This window comes from Hypanus sabinus, chromosome 4 (genome assembly GCF_030144855.1).
Source record: "Hypanus sabinus isolate sHypSab1 chromosome 4, sHypSab1.hap1, whole genome shotgun sequence".
Classification (NCBI taxonomy): domain Eukaryota; kingdom Metazoa; phylum Chordata; class Chondrichthyes; order Myliobatiformes; family Dasyatidae; genus Hypanus; species Hypanus sabinus.
Window position 1 is genome coordinate 12,877,129 of NC_082709.1, and position 13,265 is coordinate 12,890,393.

General features: G+C 41.8%; 1 protein-coding gene across 3 annotated transcripts in view; it reads left to right on the forward strand.

Annotated features, from left to right (window-relative positions):
- The window catches only part of LOC132392502 (growth factor receptor-bound protein 14-like), a 130,610-nt gene that overhangs the window by 91,048 nt on the left and 26,297 nt on the right, over nt 1–13,265 (forward strand). For all 3 annotated transcript variants that reach the window (XM_059966443.1, XM_059966444.1, XM_059966446.1), the window contains 2 exons: nt 7,437–7,547; nt 8,169–8,264. In XM_059966443.1, coding sequence (XP_059822426.1) covers nt 7,437–7,547; nt 8,169–8,264 — 207 coding nt within the window. The remainder of the gene's footprint in view (nt 1–7,436; nt 7,548–8,168; nt 8,265–13,265) is intronic.

Here is a 13,265-nt window from a genome sequence, read left to right on the forward strand (position 1 = left end):
ATGTAAGGAATGATTTAAAAATGTAAACAGTGAAGCACAAGGCAGGAGTAACTCAGCAGGACAGGCAGCACCCATTGGAGGGAATGGACAAATCACATTTTGGGTCAATGGAAGAATCATTGAGAGCATTGACATAGAGGAATCTTGGGACAAGTCCACAACTCTCCTAAAAGTGGCAACGCAAGTTGACAGTGTGCCTTAAAAAGGTATATGACATGTTAGTGCCTCCCCTTAAAGCCATGTCCTCTTGTACTGAGCAGTGGTGCCCTGGGGAAGAGGTGCTGGCTGTCCACTGTGTCTATTCCTCTTAATATCTTGTACATCTCTATCATCTCTCATCCTCCTTCTCTCCAAAGAGTAAAGCCCTAGCTCCCTTAATCTCTGATCATAATCCATACTCTCTAAACCAGGCAGCATCCTGGTACATCTCCTCTGTACCTTCTCCAAGGCTTCCACATCCTTCCTATAGTGAGGCAACCAGAACTGGACACAGTACTCCCAGGTGTGGCCTAACCAGAGTTTTATAGAGCTGCATCATTACATCGTGTCTCTTAAACTCTATCCCTTGACTTATGGGGTGTTAGCTTTTATAAGCTTTCTTAACTGCCCTATCTACCTGTGAGGCAACTTTCAGGGATCTGTGGCCATGTACCCCCAGATCCCTCTGCTCCTCCACACTACCAAGTATCCTGCCATTTACTTTATACTCTGCCTTGGAGTTCACACTTCTGGGTTGAACTCCATCTGCCACTTCTCAGCCCACTTCTGCATCCTATCAATGCCTCTCTGCAATCTTCGACAATCCTCTACACTATCCACAACACCACCAACCTTTGTCTGCAAACTTGCCAACCCACCCTTCTACCCCCACATCCACGTTGTTGATAAAAATCATGAAAAGTAGAGTTCCCACAGCAGATTTTTGTGGGACACCACTAGTCACAACCCTCCAATCTGAATGTACTCCCTCCACCATGACCCTCTGCCTTCTGCAGGCAAGCCAATTCTGAATCCACCTGGCCAAACTTCCCTGGATCCCATGCTTTCTGACTTTCTAATTAAGCCTACCATGTGGAACCTTGTCAAATGCCTTGGTAAAATCCATGTAGATCACATCCACTGCACTACCCTCATCTATATACCCGGTCACCACCTCAAAGAAATCTATCAGGCTTGTTGGGCATGATCTGCTCTTCACAAAGCCATGCTGACTGTCCATGATCAGTCCATAGATGCTGTCTAAGAATCTTTTCCAACAGCTTTCCCATATTGATTCAAAAGAGGATCCTGCTACATTACTCACCCTTTCTGTAGCTGTAATAGTATCCCTGACCAGTAATGCCACCCCTTCTCTCCCCCCACCCCCACCCCTTTAAAAGCTCTGAAATCCAGGAATATTGAGAATCCCTTCCTGCCCTGGTGCCAGCCAAGTCTCTGTAACGGCCACTACATCATAATTCCATGTATGTATCGAAGCTGTCAGTTCATATCTTTGTTGCTGATGCTGCTTGCATTGAAGTACACACACTTTAGCCCTTCCACCTTACCACCTTTACACCCTTTATTCTGCTTCTCTTTCCTCTCTATGTTAGATCCGGCTTTACTCCATGCATTTCTTTCACTGCTGTATTGCTTTGGGTCCCATTTTCCCCTTGCAAATTAGTTTAAACCCTCCCGAGCCATGCCAGCAAACCTACCTGCAAGGATATTGCTCCCCCTCGAGTTCAGGGGCAACCCATCCTCTGAGGATGTATCTAATTTACTGTACTTTTGATCTGTTTTTAAACATATTAGATCAAGGGCATCGATTGTATTAATTGGTGCAGTAGGATTTCAGTATAAAATATTCTCAATCTACCTGTACTTTGAGTAACTGATTTGTTATTGGCTGGCCAGTATACAAGTACGGAACAGCTTCACTTGCAGCAATGAAATACTGAATTCCACAGTTGTAGCATCAACAGTGTTGGGTCAATGCCAGTTGACCTGAAGCTCTAGTTTGTATCGTATTCTTATCTCCATTCTTGTAGAGATCCTCCCTTGTAACAAACATAAATGGACTTGGACTCTATTCCAGCCTTCAGTTGTCTGAAGATGCTGTTACTTAGTTTCTATAAATTATACAAATACTTCTGGTGAAAATTTGCTTTATCCTTGACCTTGTGATTTCCTATTATGAAGAACTTGGGTTTAACTGTTATGAAGCCAAACTGAAGTTTTAGCCTTGACAATACTTCTGTATCCATTTATAGCTGTACACTTATCTTCAGGGCTGCATTGCTGTTTAGAATAATACTTTGGCACTTTTTTAAAAAGATGTAGCCCTCAATGTTTTGCATTGGGTTGATATTGAAATTGCCCTTTGTTACGATTGTTTGCATCTTTTCCAGTAGTATTTCTGAAATTTGTCCTCCAACAGTTATAGTTTGTGTTAGCAAACTTTTTAAATAAACCTTATATTAGTTCCACCTTGGTTGTCAGTGCCAAAAACAGTTGTTCATTTCAAGTAGCAAACAGGAGGAAATCTGCAGATGCTGGAAATGCAAACAACAACACACACAAAATGCTGGTGGAACACAGCAGGGCAGCCAGCATCAAAGGGAGAAGTGCTGTTGACGTTTCAGGCCGAGACCCTTCGTCAGGACTGAAAGGAAAGATGGTAAGAGATTTGAAAGTTGGAGGGGGAAATGCAAAATGATACAAAACCGGAGGGGGTGGGATGAAGCTAAGAGCTGGAAAGGTGATTGGCAAAAGTGATAGAGCTGGAGAACGAAAAAGGATCATGGGACAGGAGGCCTAGGGAGAAAGAAAGGGGGAGGGGAGCACCAGAGGGAGATGGAGAACAGGCAAACAACTATTTCAGGGATGGGGTAAGAAGGGGAGGAGGGGCATTAATGGAAGTTAGAGGTCAATGTTCATGCTACCTGGTTGGAGGCTACCCAGCCGGTATATAAGGTGTTGTTCCTCCAACCTGAGTGTGGCTTCATCTTGACAGTAGAGAAGGCCATGGATAGACATATCAGAATGGGAATGGGACATGGAATTAAAATATGTGGCCACTGGGAGATCCTGCTTTTTCTGGCGGACCGAGCGTAGGCGTTCAGCGAAACGGTCTCCCAGTCTACGTCGGGTCTCACCAATACATAAAAGGCCACACTGGGAGCACCGGACGCAGTATACCACACCAGCCGACTCACAGGTGAAGTGTCACCTCACCTGGAAGGACTGTCTGGGGCCCTGAATGGTGGTGAGGGAGGAAGTGTAATGGCAGGTGTAGCACTTGTTCAGGAGGGAGATCGGTGGGGAACAAGTGGACAAGGAAGTTGCATAGAGATCCCTGTGGAAAGCAGAAAGGTGGGGGGGGGAGGGAAAGATGTGTTTGGTAGTGGGATCCCGTTGGAGGTGGCATAAGTTATGGAGAATTACACGTTGGACCTGGAGGCTGGTGGGGTGGTAGGTGAGGACAAAGGGGAGCCCTATCCCAAGTGGGGTGGTGGGCGGATGGGATGAGGGCAGATGTGTGGGAAATGGGAGAGATGTGTTTGAGAGCATAGATGATGGTGGAAGAAGGGAAGCCCCTTTGTTTAAAAAAAAAGAAGACATCTCCTTCGTCCTGGAATGAAATACGTTGGACCAGTATTTTCAAGTATCTTCATTTCAAGTATCGGCTTTTCCCACAAGTGCACCGAAGCAGCAACATTTTTTTTGAGCTAATATCAACCACTTAGAAAATCTGCAGATGCTGGAAATCCAAAGCAACGCGTACAAAATTCTGGAGGAACTCAGCAGGTCAGGCAGCATCAATGGAAATGAATGAAGAGTGGATGTTTTGGGTATGGATGCTACCTGACCTGAATTTTGTTACCTTCAATTCTTATGCTAACATTTTGACTAAAAACAATATAACTGACTTGATGGAAAACAAAAATTAGTGCAATAAAATCTTTGATTCGAGATGAATAAATGTTGGGGTACAGGCAGAATAGGCCATTCTTGGTCAAGTCACAAAAACTCAGATTTCGCTAGTTCTGGATCTTTCCTGTAAGGCAAAGATGACTGCTAGGCCATTAACAGGTCCACAAATTGCCAGTTATGTAGACTTTTCATCTCTAAAGACATTGTTTATTGTTTTTCCCTACAGTTCTTCAATAGCTATAAAAGCATGATTGCAGAACTTAGACGTATTGACATGTGTATCATTAGACAACAGATGGAGGCATTGGCCAGACTTTCATGATTGTACAAGGAACATTAATTGCTGAGCGTAGTCTCAAGCTAAAGGATTGGCCATTGTGCTGAGGTGAGATTTTTCTTTGGCTAATCTTGAAAATTCTCCTACCTAAAGCACTCTGTTCAGTTGTACTGTGCATTTTAAAGCAATTAAAGACTCTTGCTTAGCTAGAGAATGAAACGGGGGGGGGGGGGGCACAGTGAAGGGAGTGAAATGAGTCTCTTTCATTCTCTCCTGGCAAAGCTGTGCAGGGGTATGGCTGTTTGTGAACCGGTGCAATACATGACAGAACAACAGCATCCCTTGGAATCTCCCTGTTCTAAACAGTCAATGTTTCAACATGCCCACAAAAATAAAAACGTGCTTCACTTTCATAGACTTTTGAGCTCCAGCAAAATAAATGCAGGGAATTTTTAAGTCTTACTTGAAAGGTTATCGTTGGTTAATTATCAGCTCTCAAACAAGGTGGTTCATATCTGTTCTCTGGTAGACTTGATCACTGTTTAATCACTTCAGTCTCAATTGATGAAACCATCCCAAAAGGTCCAAGCTCCGGGAGTAGCACATTTCATTGGTATCCACATAGGAGGAACTAATTTAGTTTCTACTGCAGTCTAAAATGACCAGAGTTAACTAATTGACTAATTGATCATGGATTTTAATTTTATTAACTTTCTGTGCTTTACTTTGAACCTGAAGTACAGTATCAACCTATTCTGCAATTTTCCAATCCCAGAAATTTGAATGTGAATATTTTAATTCGGAGGACAATGGTGTTGAAGTAGAGGAGTTATGTGCCAGTAAAACTTAACCAGTCTGCAGTAACTCGACAAGTTTGGGTTATCGTCAATACGATAATCAGTGACATGTATATTTCAAATGGTGTGAAGGGAGCATTTTGAGATCTGTTTATAAATAGTATTCTTGTATTGACTTAAATGTAAATTTCAGTCAGTACATGATCTGTCTTTATAGTGGACAGCTGTCTAGGTAATTTATTATAAGATTAAATTACAGAAATGCAGTTGTGGATTCAGTGGAGTAGATATTTTAGACTGGATCTTGACTGGTGAGGTTTAATGGCCAGCACTGGTACAAGAAGGGTATGTCTACATTATAGACCACCCAACAATCTGTAGGATTTCTACATTGGCTGGGGCTTCCATACTATAAAAGGACTAGGTGGGCTGGAGTTACTTTAAATGTGTTCAGGAAGGTTTCCTTAATATGAAGAGGTCCCAACAAGAGTGAGATTCTTGATCTGTTGGGGACTGAGATGGGGCAGGTGACAGGGGAGCACTTTCTAAATGTCATTGGTCTCAAAGGAAACATGCAAAAAGACAAGTCTGGTCCCTGGTTAGAGAGTGTAAATTGGAGAGAAGCCATTTTGATGTTGTCAAAGGATTCAACAAGGTTAGGTTGAGACACTGTTTTCTGGCAAAGGTGTACTGAGTGGGCCGTCTTAAAGTGAAATTTTGAGAGTATAAAACTTGTACGTGCCTGTCAGAGAAAAATGAGAAGATAAATGTAGGTAACCTTGGTTTTCAAGAAAGAGGCCCTGGTTAAGAACAGTAAACAACAAGTAGGGAGAAAATGAGATACTTGTGAGGATAAGAAAGGCAAATGAACACTTAAAGAAAACAGGAGGGTTAAAAAGGCATTGGGTTCCCTGAGCAGACAAGGGGGAGCAGAATCCTAAGGATTCTACAAATGTGAAGAGCTAAAAGACAGCAAGGGACAAAATTGGTCCTCTGGAAGATTGGAATAGTAACCTGTTTATTTTTTTAGGGGGGGGAGATGGAATCTTAAATGTTTTTTACGTCTGTTTTTACGCTGGAGACAGTTTAGAGGTGAGACAAAGCAGTAATGAGGTCATGAACCCTATACAGATTAGTAGAAGCAGTGTGTGGTGTCTTGAGGCACATTAGGGTGAACAAATTTCCAGGACCTGTCAAAGATGTTTTCTCTAACCCTGCAAAAGGCAAGTGCAGAAATTGCTAGGGCACTAGCAGAGAGATTTAATCATCTTTGGCAACAGGTGAGGTACCAAGGGATTGTAGCCAGTGTAGCTCCACTGTTTAAGGAAGGCTGTAACTGTAAACCAGGAAACTAAGCTGTTGAGCATGGCATCTGTCGTGAGAAAGTTATTGGAAGGTATTCTGAGAGTCCTGATAGGAGTATTTGGATAGATTTGGACTGATTGGGGATGGTCAGCATGGAGAAAGTTACCAGGAAAGTTGAAGGCAAGGCAATGTATATTGTCAAATGTCCTGCTGAAGGTCCACGAAGGGGAGTCCAAACACTTGGTATTCAAGATGAGATGGTAAATTGGATTAGACGCTGGCTTTGAGAGAATCCAGACTTGTAGTAGATGGTTGCATCTCTGACTGGAGCTGGTGTTCAGATGTGCTGCAGGGGTCGTGTTAGGTTCTTTATCATCTTTGTCAATTATCTGGATGATGCGGTCAACTGGATCGGCGAATTTGTGGATGTCACCGAGGTTGAGGGTATAGTAGACAGTGCAGAAGGCTATCATGACTTGCGGAGGGATCTGTATCAGCTGGAAAAAATGGGCTGGATAAAGGCAGTAGGGCCAACCAGGGTAGTCTTAGTGAATGGTAGGGTGCTGAGTTCAGTAGGGCAAAGGGATCTGGGAATGTAGGTCCTGAGTTGTAAAAGATTGAATAGGCTAAGATTTGTTCCTTGCAATGTAGAAGATTGAGGGGAGATTTGGAGGTGTACAGATTTGAGGGGTATAGATGGGGTTAATGCAAGCAAGTGTTTTCCAGAGGTTGGGTGGGTCTTCAACTAGGGGTCATTGGTTAAGGGTGAAAGCTGAAAAGTTTAAAGGGAACATGAAGTTAAACCAGTCAGAGGGCTGAGAATGGAACAAATTGAAAGAAATCATATTCACCACTTGCACTGTCAGAAAGTTTCAGAAGTTTGGGTCTGTACATGGATGGGAGGACTAAGATCTGGGTGCAGGTTAATGGGACTAGCCAGTTTAAACTGTTTGGAATGGTCTAGTTTGAACAAAGGGCCTGTTTTGTGCTGTACTTGGCCATGACACTAGGCTACTTGCACTCTTGGTTACTTGTCCTGATTAATGTTTAATGTTTAATGCTTCTCTTCCTTGGGGGCAAAAGGGAAAAGGTTTGTATAATTTTGAAGTTTATACATTCATCTTTCCCTACTGTGGTAACAGGAACCAAGACATCTTCAGTTTTATGCTGAGTTTAGTGAATGCAACGTGTACACAGTGTTGTCAGCGAAGAAGACCTACGGAGCTCCAACAAAGTTTGGATTCTGTATCAAGGTATGAATTGCCAAATATGAATAGCCTGTTAACACTAATGGCGTTTAGGGCAGCATTGAAAGTCCCCAATTTCTGGTGGTGTTCAAGGTGTCCTTCATGTCAGTACATTCCTCTGTTTTCACTATTGTCAATCATGCATCACACTGGTATTTAGGATTCCTCAGCTGTTTCCATAACAATTTTATTTTACCAGTTGGGGGCTTCCAAGCTGAAATACTGAACCTGAAGGACTGCTCAGTCTGGCCTCTACCTTTCGACCTGTTTGGCATGGGTAACCCTACCAAAGCATAAAGCTCTGATCTACCCAGCTTGGCTCTCTGGGTCATTGAGGCACACAAGCCTTCAATCCATGACAAGGTTGTGGTCCTCTTGGAGGAAATATGAATAGCTATCCCATAATATAAATTCCTCAGTTGCATTGTACTATACTTCAGGATTGGCAATTTTAAAAATCTCAGCTTTTAACGAGCACAGGATATTTTTAAAGTAATGTCCCTGTTTAATCCAAAAATGAATGGGGAGGCCAAAGGTTTTCTAAGCTTTCATTTCAGAAATTTCATCTGATTTTAAATCCAGCAGGTGGAAAGTTGTGCATTAATGTTGAACAATCTTCTGTTCTAGTATAACAACTTGGGAGATGCCAAAGACCTGAAGTTGTTTTGTGCAGATGATGAACAAACTAGGGTACGCTGGGTGACAGCGATTCGACTTTTTAAGGTACAGTTAGAAGAACTGATCAACTTTACATTTGCAATTGTTCTTGGATATTTTCTACTAATGACTTGAATGAATTATCTATTGTTTTTGAGATAGTACAGAGTAGGTCCTTCTGGCACTTTGAACTGAGCTACCCTGCAGCCTCCAATTTAATCCTAGCCTAATCATGGGACAATTTACAATGAACAATTAACCTACCAACTGGTATGTCGTTGGACTTTAGAAGCAAACTAGAGCACCTGGAGGAAACGCACATGGTCACGGAGCGAACACATGGGTAATGGTGGGAATTGAACACAGGATCTCCTGTATTGTAAAGCATTGTGATGGCCACTATGCTACTATGTTGTCCCACACAATAAGTTGGCTTTGATCATTTTTCTATCAAACACGATAAATAGAAATGGTTCCAAAGCCAGTGAAGTTAGTAACAGCAAATTCCTTGCTTTCTCAAGCTAAAGATTTAAGTGGTTGGATACCAAGCCTCCTGACAAAGTTTGACCTAAACTGCAAAATTTTGTATTGGTGTAATTGCACTTAATGTAAAGATTGGTAAATGTATTGTCACATATGCTGAGGTGCAGGGAAAATCTTGTTTCCCCAATTGAAGGGTGGCACAGTGACATTTTGCTTAGCGTAACACTTTATATAGGTGACCAAGGTTCATTTCCAGCTGCTGCCTGTAAGTTCTCCCAGTGGCCATGCTGAGTGCTCTGGTTTCCTCCCACAGTCCAAAGATGTACTGGTTGGTAGGTTAATTGGTCATTGTAAATTGTCCTGTGATTAGGTAAGGGTTAAATAAAGCAATTGCTTGGCGGCATGGCTCAAAGGGCCAGAAGGGCCTATTCTGCACTTAGCTCAAACAAAAATCCATACAGATAATTTCATCAAATCAGTATATTGGAACTAAAAGCAATAATACAGTGTAGTATACATGCAGGCAGTCAATGTACATAGCCATAATGAGGTAGGTTGAGGTCAAATGCATCAAACCATACCGGGGAAGTTCAGTAGTCTTCTAACAGCATGATTAAAAGCTGTCCTTCAGCCTAGTATGTGCTTCCAGGCTTGATCATCTGTCTTATTTTTGGGGGAGAGGTGTGAAATGTTCAGGTTGGTTGCTTTACTGAGGCAGCATCAAGTCCTTGAAGGGGAGATCGATTCCAATGACAGCAGGATGACATGCAAAAACAATCCACAATAAATGATGGCCATTTAATCCATATATTTAGTCATTGCCAGGATGCTCAGAGGAAACAGACTGCTCCCTAAAATGCTGCTGGATCCATAATATTCATGTGAACTGGTTTTTTAAAAAAAACAATATTGTGAAGATTAGTTGCAAGAAATTGTTAAATATTATTACTGAATCAAATCATTTCTTTGAGTTGAAGGTAATTTGTAAGATGAACAAAGAGCAGTCAAAACAAATTTACAGTAAGGCTTTGAATAACCTTGACTGTTTTAAGGAAATCTTATGATTCATACCCAATTTCCCAAAAAAATCATGAAATTTCTCAATAGAAGATTGCTAATTTCTGAAGTTAGATTTTTTTTAATCCCAATGTTTCTCTCATGTAGTTTATCCTTAATGCTGAATCAGGTGTAAAATTATGTTTTAAATTTGATCAAAATTGCTTTGTTTGATCAGTATGTAACACTGGTAATTGAGTGATTCAACCATGTTGATTGCTTTTCTCAAATTTCAGAGGAATTGTCTAGAAACTGGATTGATGTCCATAAGATAGGAGCAGAATTGGGCCATATTGCCCACTGAGACTGCTCGGCCATCTCATTGTTGATCTTCTTCCCTTTCAGCCCCAATTTCCTGCCTTCTCCCTGTATCCCATCGTGCTCGACTCCTCGGGAATCTTATCAGCCTCTGCTTCAAATGTACCCAAAGACTTGGCTTTCACAGCTGGCTCTTTGCAGTAAATATCAAATAATTAAAATACAATATAATGTTCCATGACCATTGGATGATTCCTGTTGCAAGTTCCATGTGATCTTGATGTAACATATTCCCCACCCTTCTCGCTATGAGATACTCTCGCTGATCCCACCCACCCACCCCCAACATTGACTCTGCTTCCTCCTATCCCTGGAAAACTGGCTATCGACCCAATCAAGTCAACTTCCCCAGGCAAGCACGAGTTTGATGGTATTTCTGGTATTTGGTAATCGTATGATTAGTTTAAAACAAACCAGTACTGCTCAGAATAAGAATAGGGTTGGGGGTTGACTCTGACATGCTCAACAATAGCAAAGTTAAGTTGAAATGCGTTCGATCCTTTAAGAAAACAACCTTAAAGTTTTTAAAACTAATGATATGATGGAATGAGCTGTCTAAGCGTATTCAAATATGCTTGAGCATTAGTGTTAAACATATGAACATTAGTGGTCAACAAAAATATCAGTGCCCGGCCTACCCCTTGCTCTAACCAGACTAAAACTGAACTGAGGCCAACTCAAAAGTGTAATTCTACTTGTATCATGCTGGAGTCCATGTCACAAACTACCCATAATATGCAATGCAGACACAGAAAATAGGTGCATGGTTCCTACAGTAATTGATGTAATACAGATGGGCACTGAACAAAATTGTTGCAATGAATAAAACTATTTCTATGGTGTAAGGTGTTGAATGTTGAGTAACAAACATTCACTGATATTTTAACTCTCCTTTCTTCCCCACCTCAGGCCTCTGCCATCACGAGTATGGGTGTCTTGCAGTTCTGTTAAGTAGGGGTTTTGAACAAAATATGTTTGAGTCAAATGCTAGAAACGCTTTAATTTGAAGAAAGGTTTTCCCTTGCATGAGGTGGTGAACAGTAGCGCACTGAAGAGTGGTAGAATAAAGGGATCTAGGAATACAGGTCCATAATTTTTTGGAAATGGCATCACAGGTAGATGGGGTCCTAAAGAGAATTTTTGGCACATTGGCCTTCATAAATCAATGTAATGAGTACAGGAGATGGGATATGTTGAAGTTATACATGGCACTGAGGCCTAATTTGGTGTATTGAGTGCAGTTTTGGTCACCTGCCTACAGGAAAGATGTAAACAAGGTTGAAAGTAGAGAATTTACAAGAGTGTTGTCAGGTCTGGAGGACCTGAGTTATAAAGAAAGATTGAATAGTTTAGGACTTTATTCCTTGGAATGAAGGAGATTGAAAGCAGTTTATAGAAGTGTACAGCTTTGAAAGGAAAGAATGGGATTAACAGACCACTTCCACTGAGGCTGGGTGGGACTACAACTGGAGGTGGTGGGTTTAGGGTGAAGGGTGAAAAATTTAAAGGGAACATGAGGGGGAAATGTCACTCGGGGTTGTGAGTGTGGAACCAACTGCCTGTGCAAGTAGTACATGTGAGCTTGAATGTCACATTGATGCGAAGTTTGGATAGGTAGATTAGCTACGGTGCTGGTGCAGGTCAATGGGTATGTACAAATGGTTTCAGCATGGATGAGATGGGCCGAAGAGTCTGTCTATTGTACTTTTCTATTACTCCATACATTATATATTTAAAAACTGAAGACGACAGAGCAGGAAATGTTGTAAATAATATCAACACCATCTATTTTGTTGGGGCAATGAAAGATTCAGAAACAGTGGACTGCTTTGCCTTACAAACTTTATTGTTCTGGCTTTGCTGAAGCAGATGGGTACCTACACACATGAAAGATGCTGGTTTCAGTTAAAATGGTTCAGGAAATGTTGAAAGCCATGCCATTTAATAAATCACCCATCCAGGCTGCAATTTTGGGAATCTTCATTACTTGTTTTTTAAAGCTACAGCAGATCTGAAAAAATGATAATTAGTTCAGTGTGATAAATAACTTGCTAATCTGGCTCATCAACTCTTCAGCATTAAATGCTCTGAGCTTTGACTTGCAATATTTAAGCACAAGTGAGTTGCTGCTATCCAGGATGCATCCAAATGTTGATTGGGGCAGATGAAGTGCTACCTGCAGATTAATATGCAGTTTCATTTGTGCTTGAAAACTTTGTCAAGGACATAAATGCAAGAACAACTTGGACGAGTATAAGCAGAACTAGTACCCTGATTGGTGATTCGCAGTGCATTTGACATCTTGCCATACAAAGCACCCTAGACAATTTATAACTGCACATCTATATACAAGCCAAACTAATTCTGACCTTGTCATTCAAGTGTAGGGGGAAAAAATCAGCCACTTAACCCCAGAGTGCTTTCAGTGTCTGTTTATTTCTATGATGCACCTCTAGGAACACAGAAAACCAAAAGCACAAGTCGGGTGCTTCAGCCCTCAATGCTGTGCTGACCATGTACGTACTGTAGAAATTACCTAAGGTTACCCATAGCTCTCTCTTTTTCTAAGCTTCATGTACCACTCCAGGAGTCTCTTAAAAGAGGAAAGGCCAAGTTCACCCAACCTATTTTCATAAGATACACCCTCCAATCCAGGCAATATCCCTGTAAATCTCCTCTGCACCCTTTCTATGGTTTCCACATCCTTCCTGTAGTGAGGCCACCAGAACTGAGCACAGTACTCCCAAGTGGGTTCTGACAAGGATCCTATATAGCTGCAACATTACCCCATGGCTCCTAAACTCAATCCCATGATTGAAGAAGGCCACTGCACCATATGCCGCCTTAACCAGTCAACCTGCATAGCTTCTTTGAGTGTCCTATGGACTCAGACCTCAAGATCCCTCTGATACTCCACACTAAGAATCTTGCCATTAATACTATATTCTGCCATCATATTTGCCCCTACCAAAATGAACCACCTCAAACTTATCTGGGTTGAACTCCATCTGCCACTTCTCAGCCCAGTATTGCATCCTATCAATGTCCCACTGTAACCTCTGACAGCCCTCCACACTATCCACAACACCTCCAACATTTGTCATCAGCAAATTTACTAACCCATCCCTCCACTTGCTCATCCAGGTCATTTGTAAAAATCATGAAGGGAAGGGTCCCACTGGTCACTGACCTCCATGACCTGTCTACAAC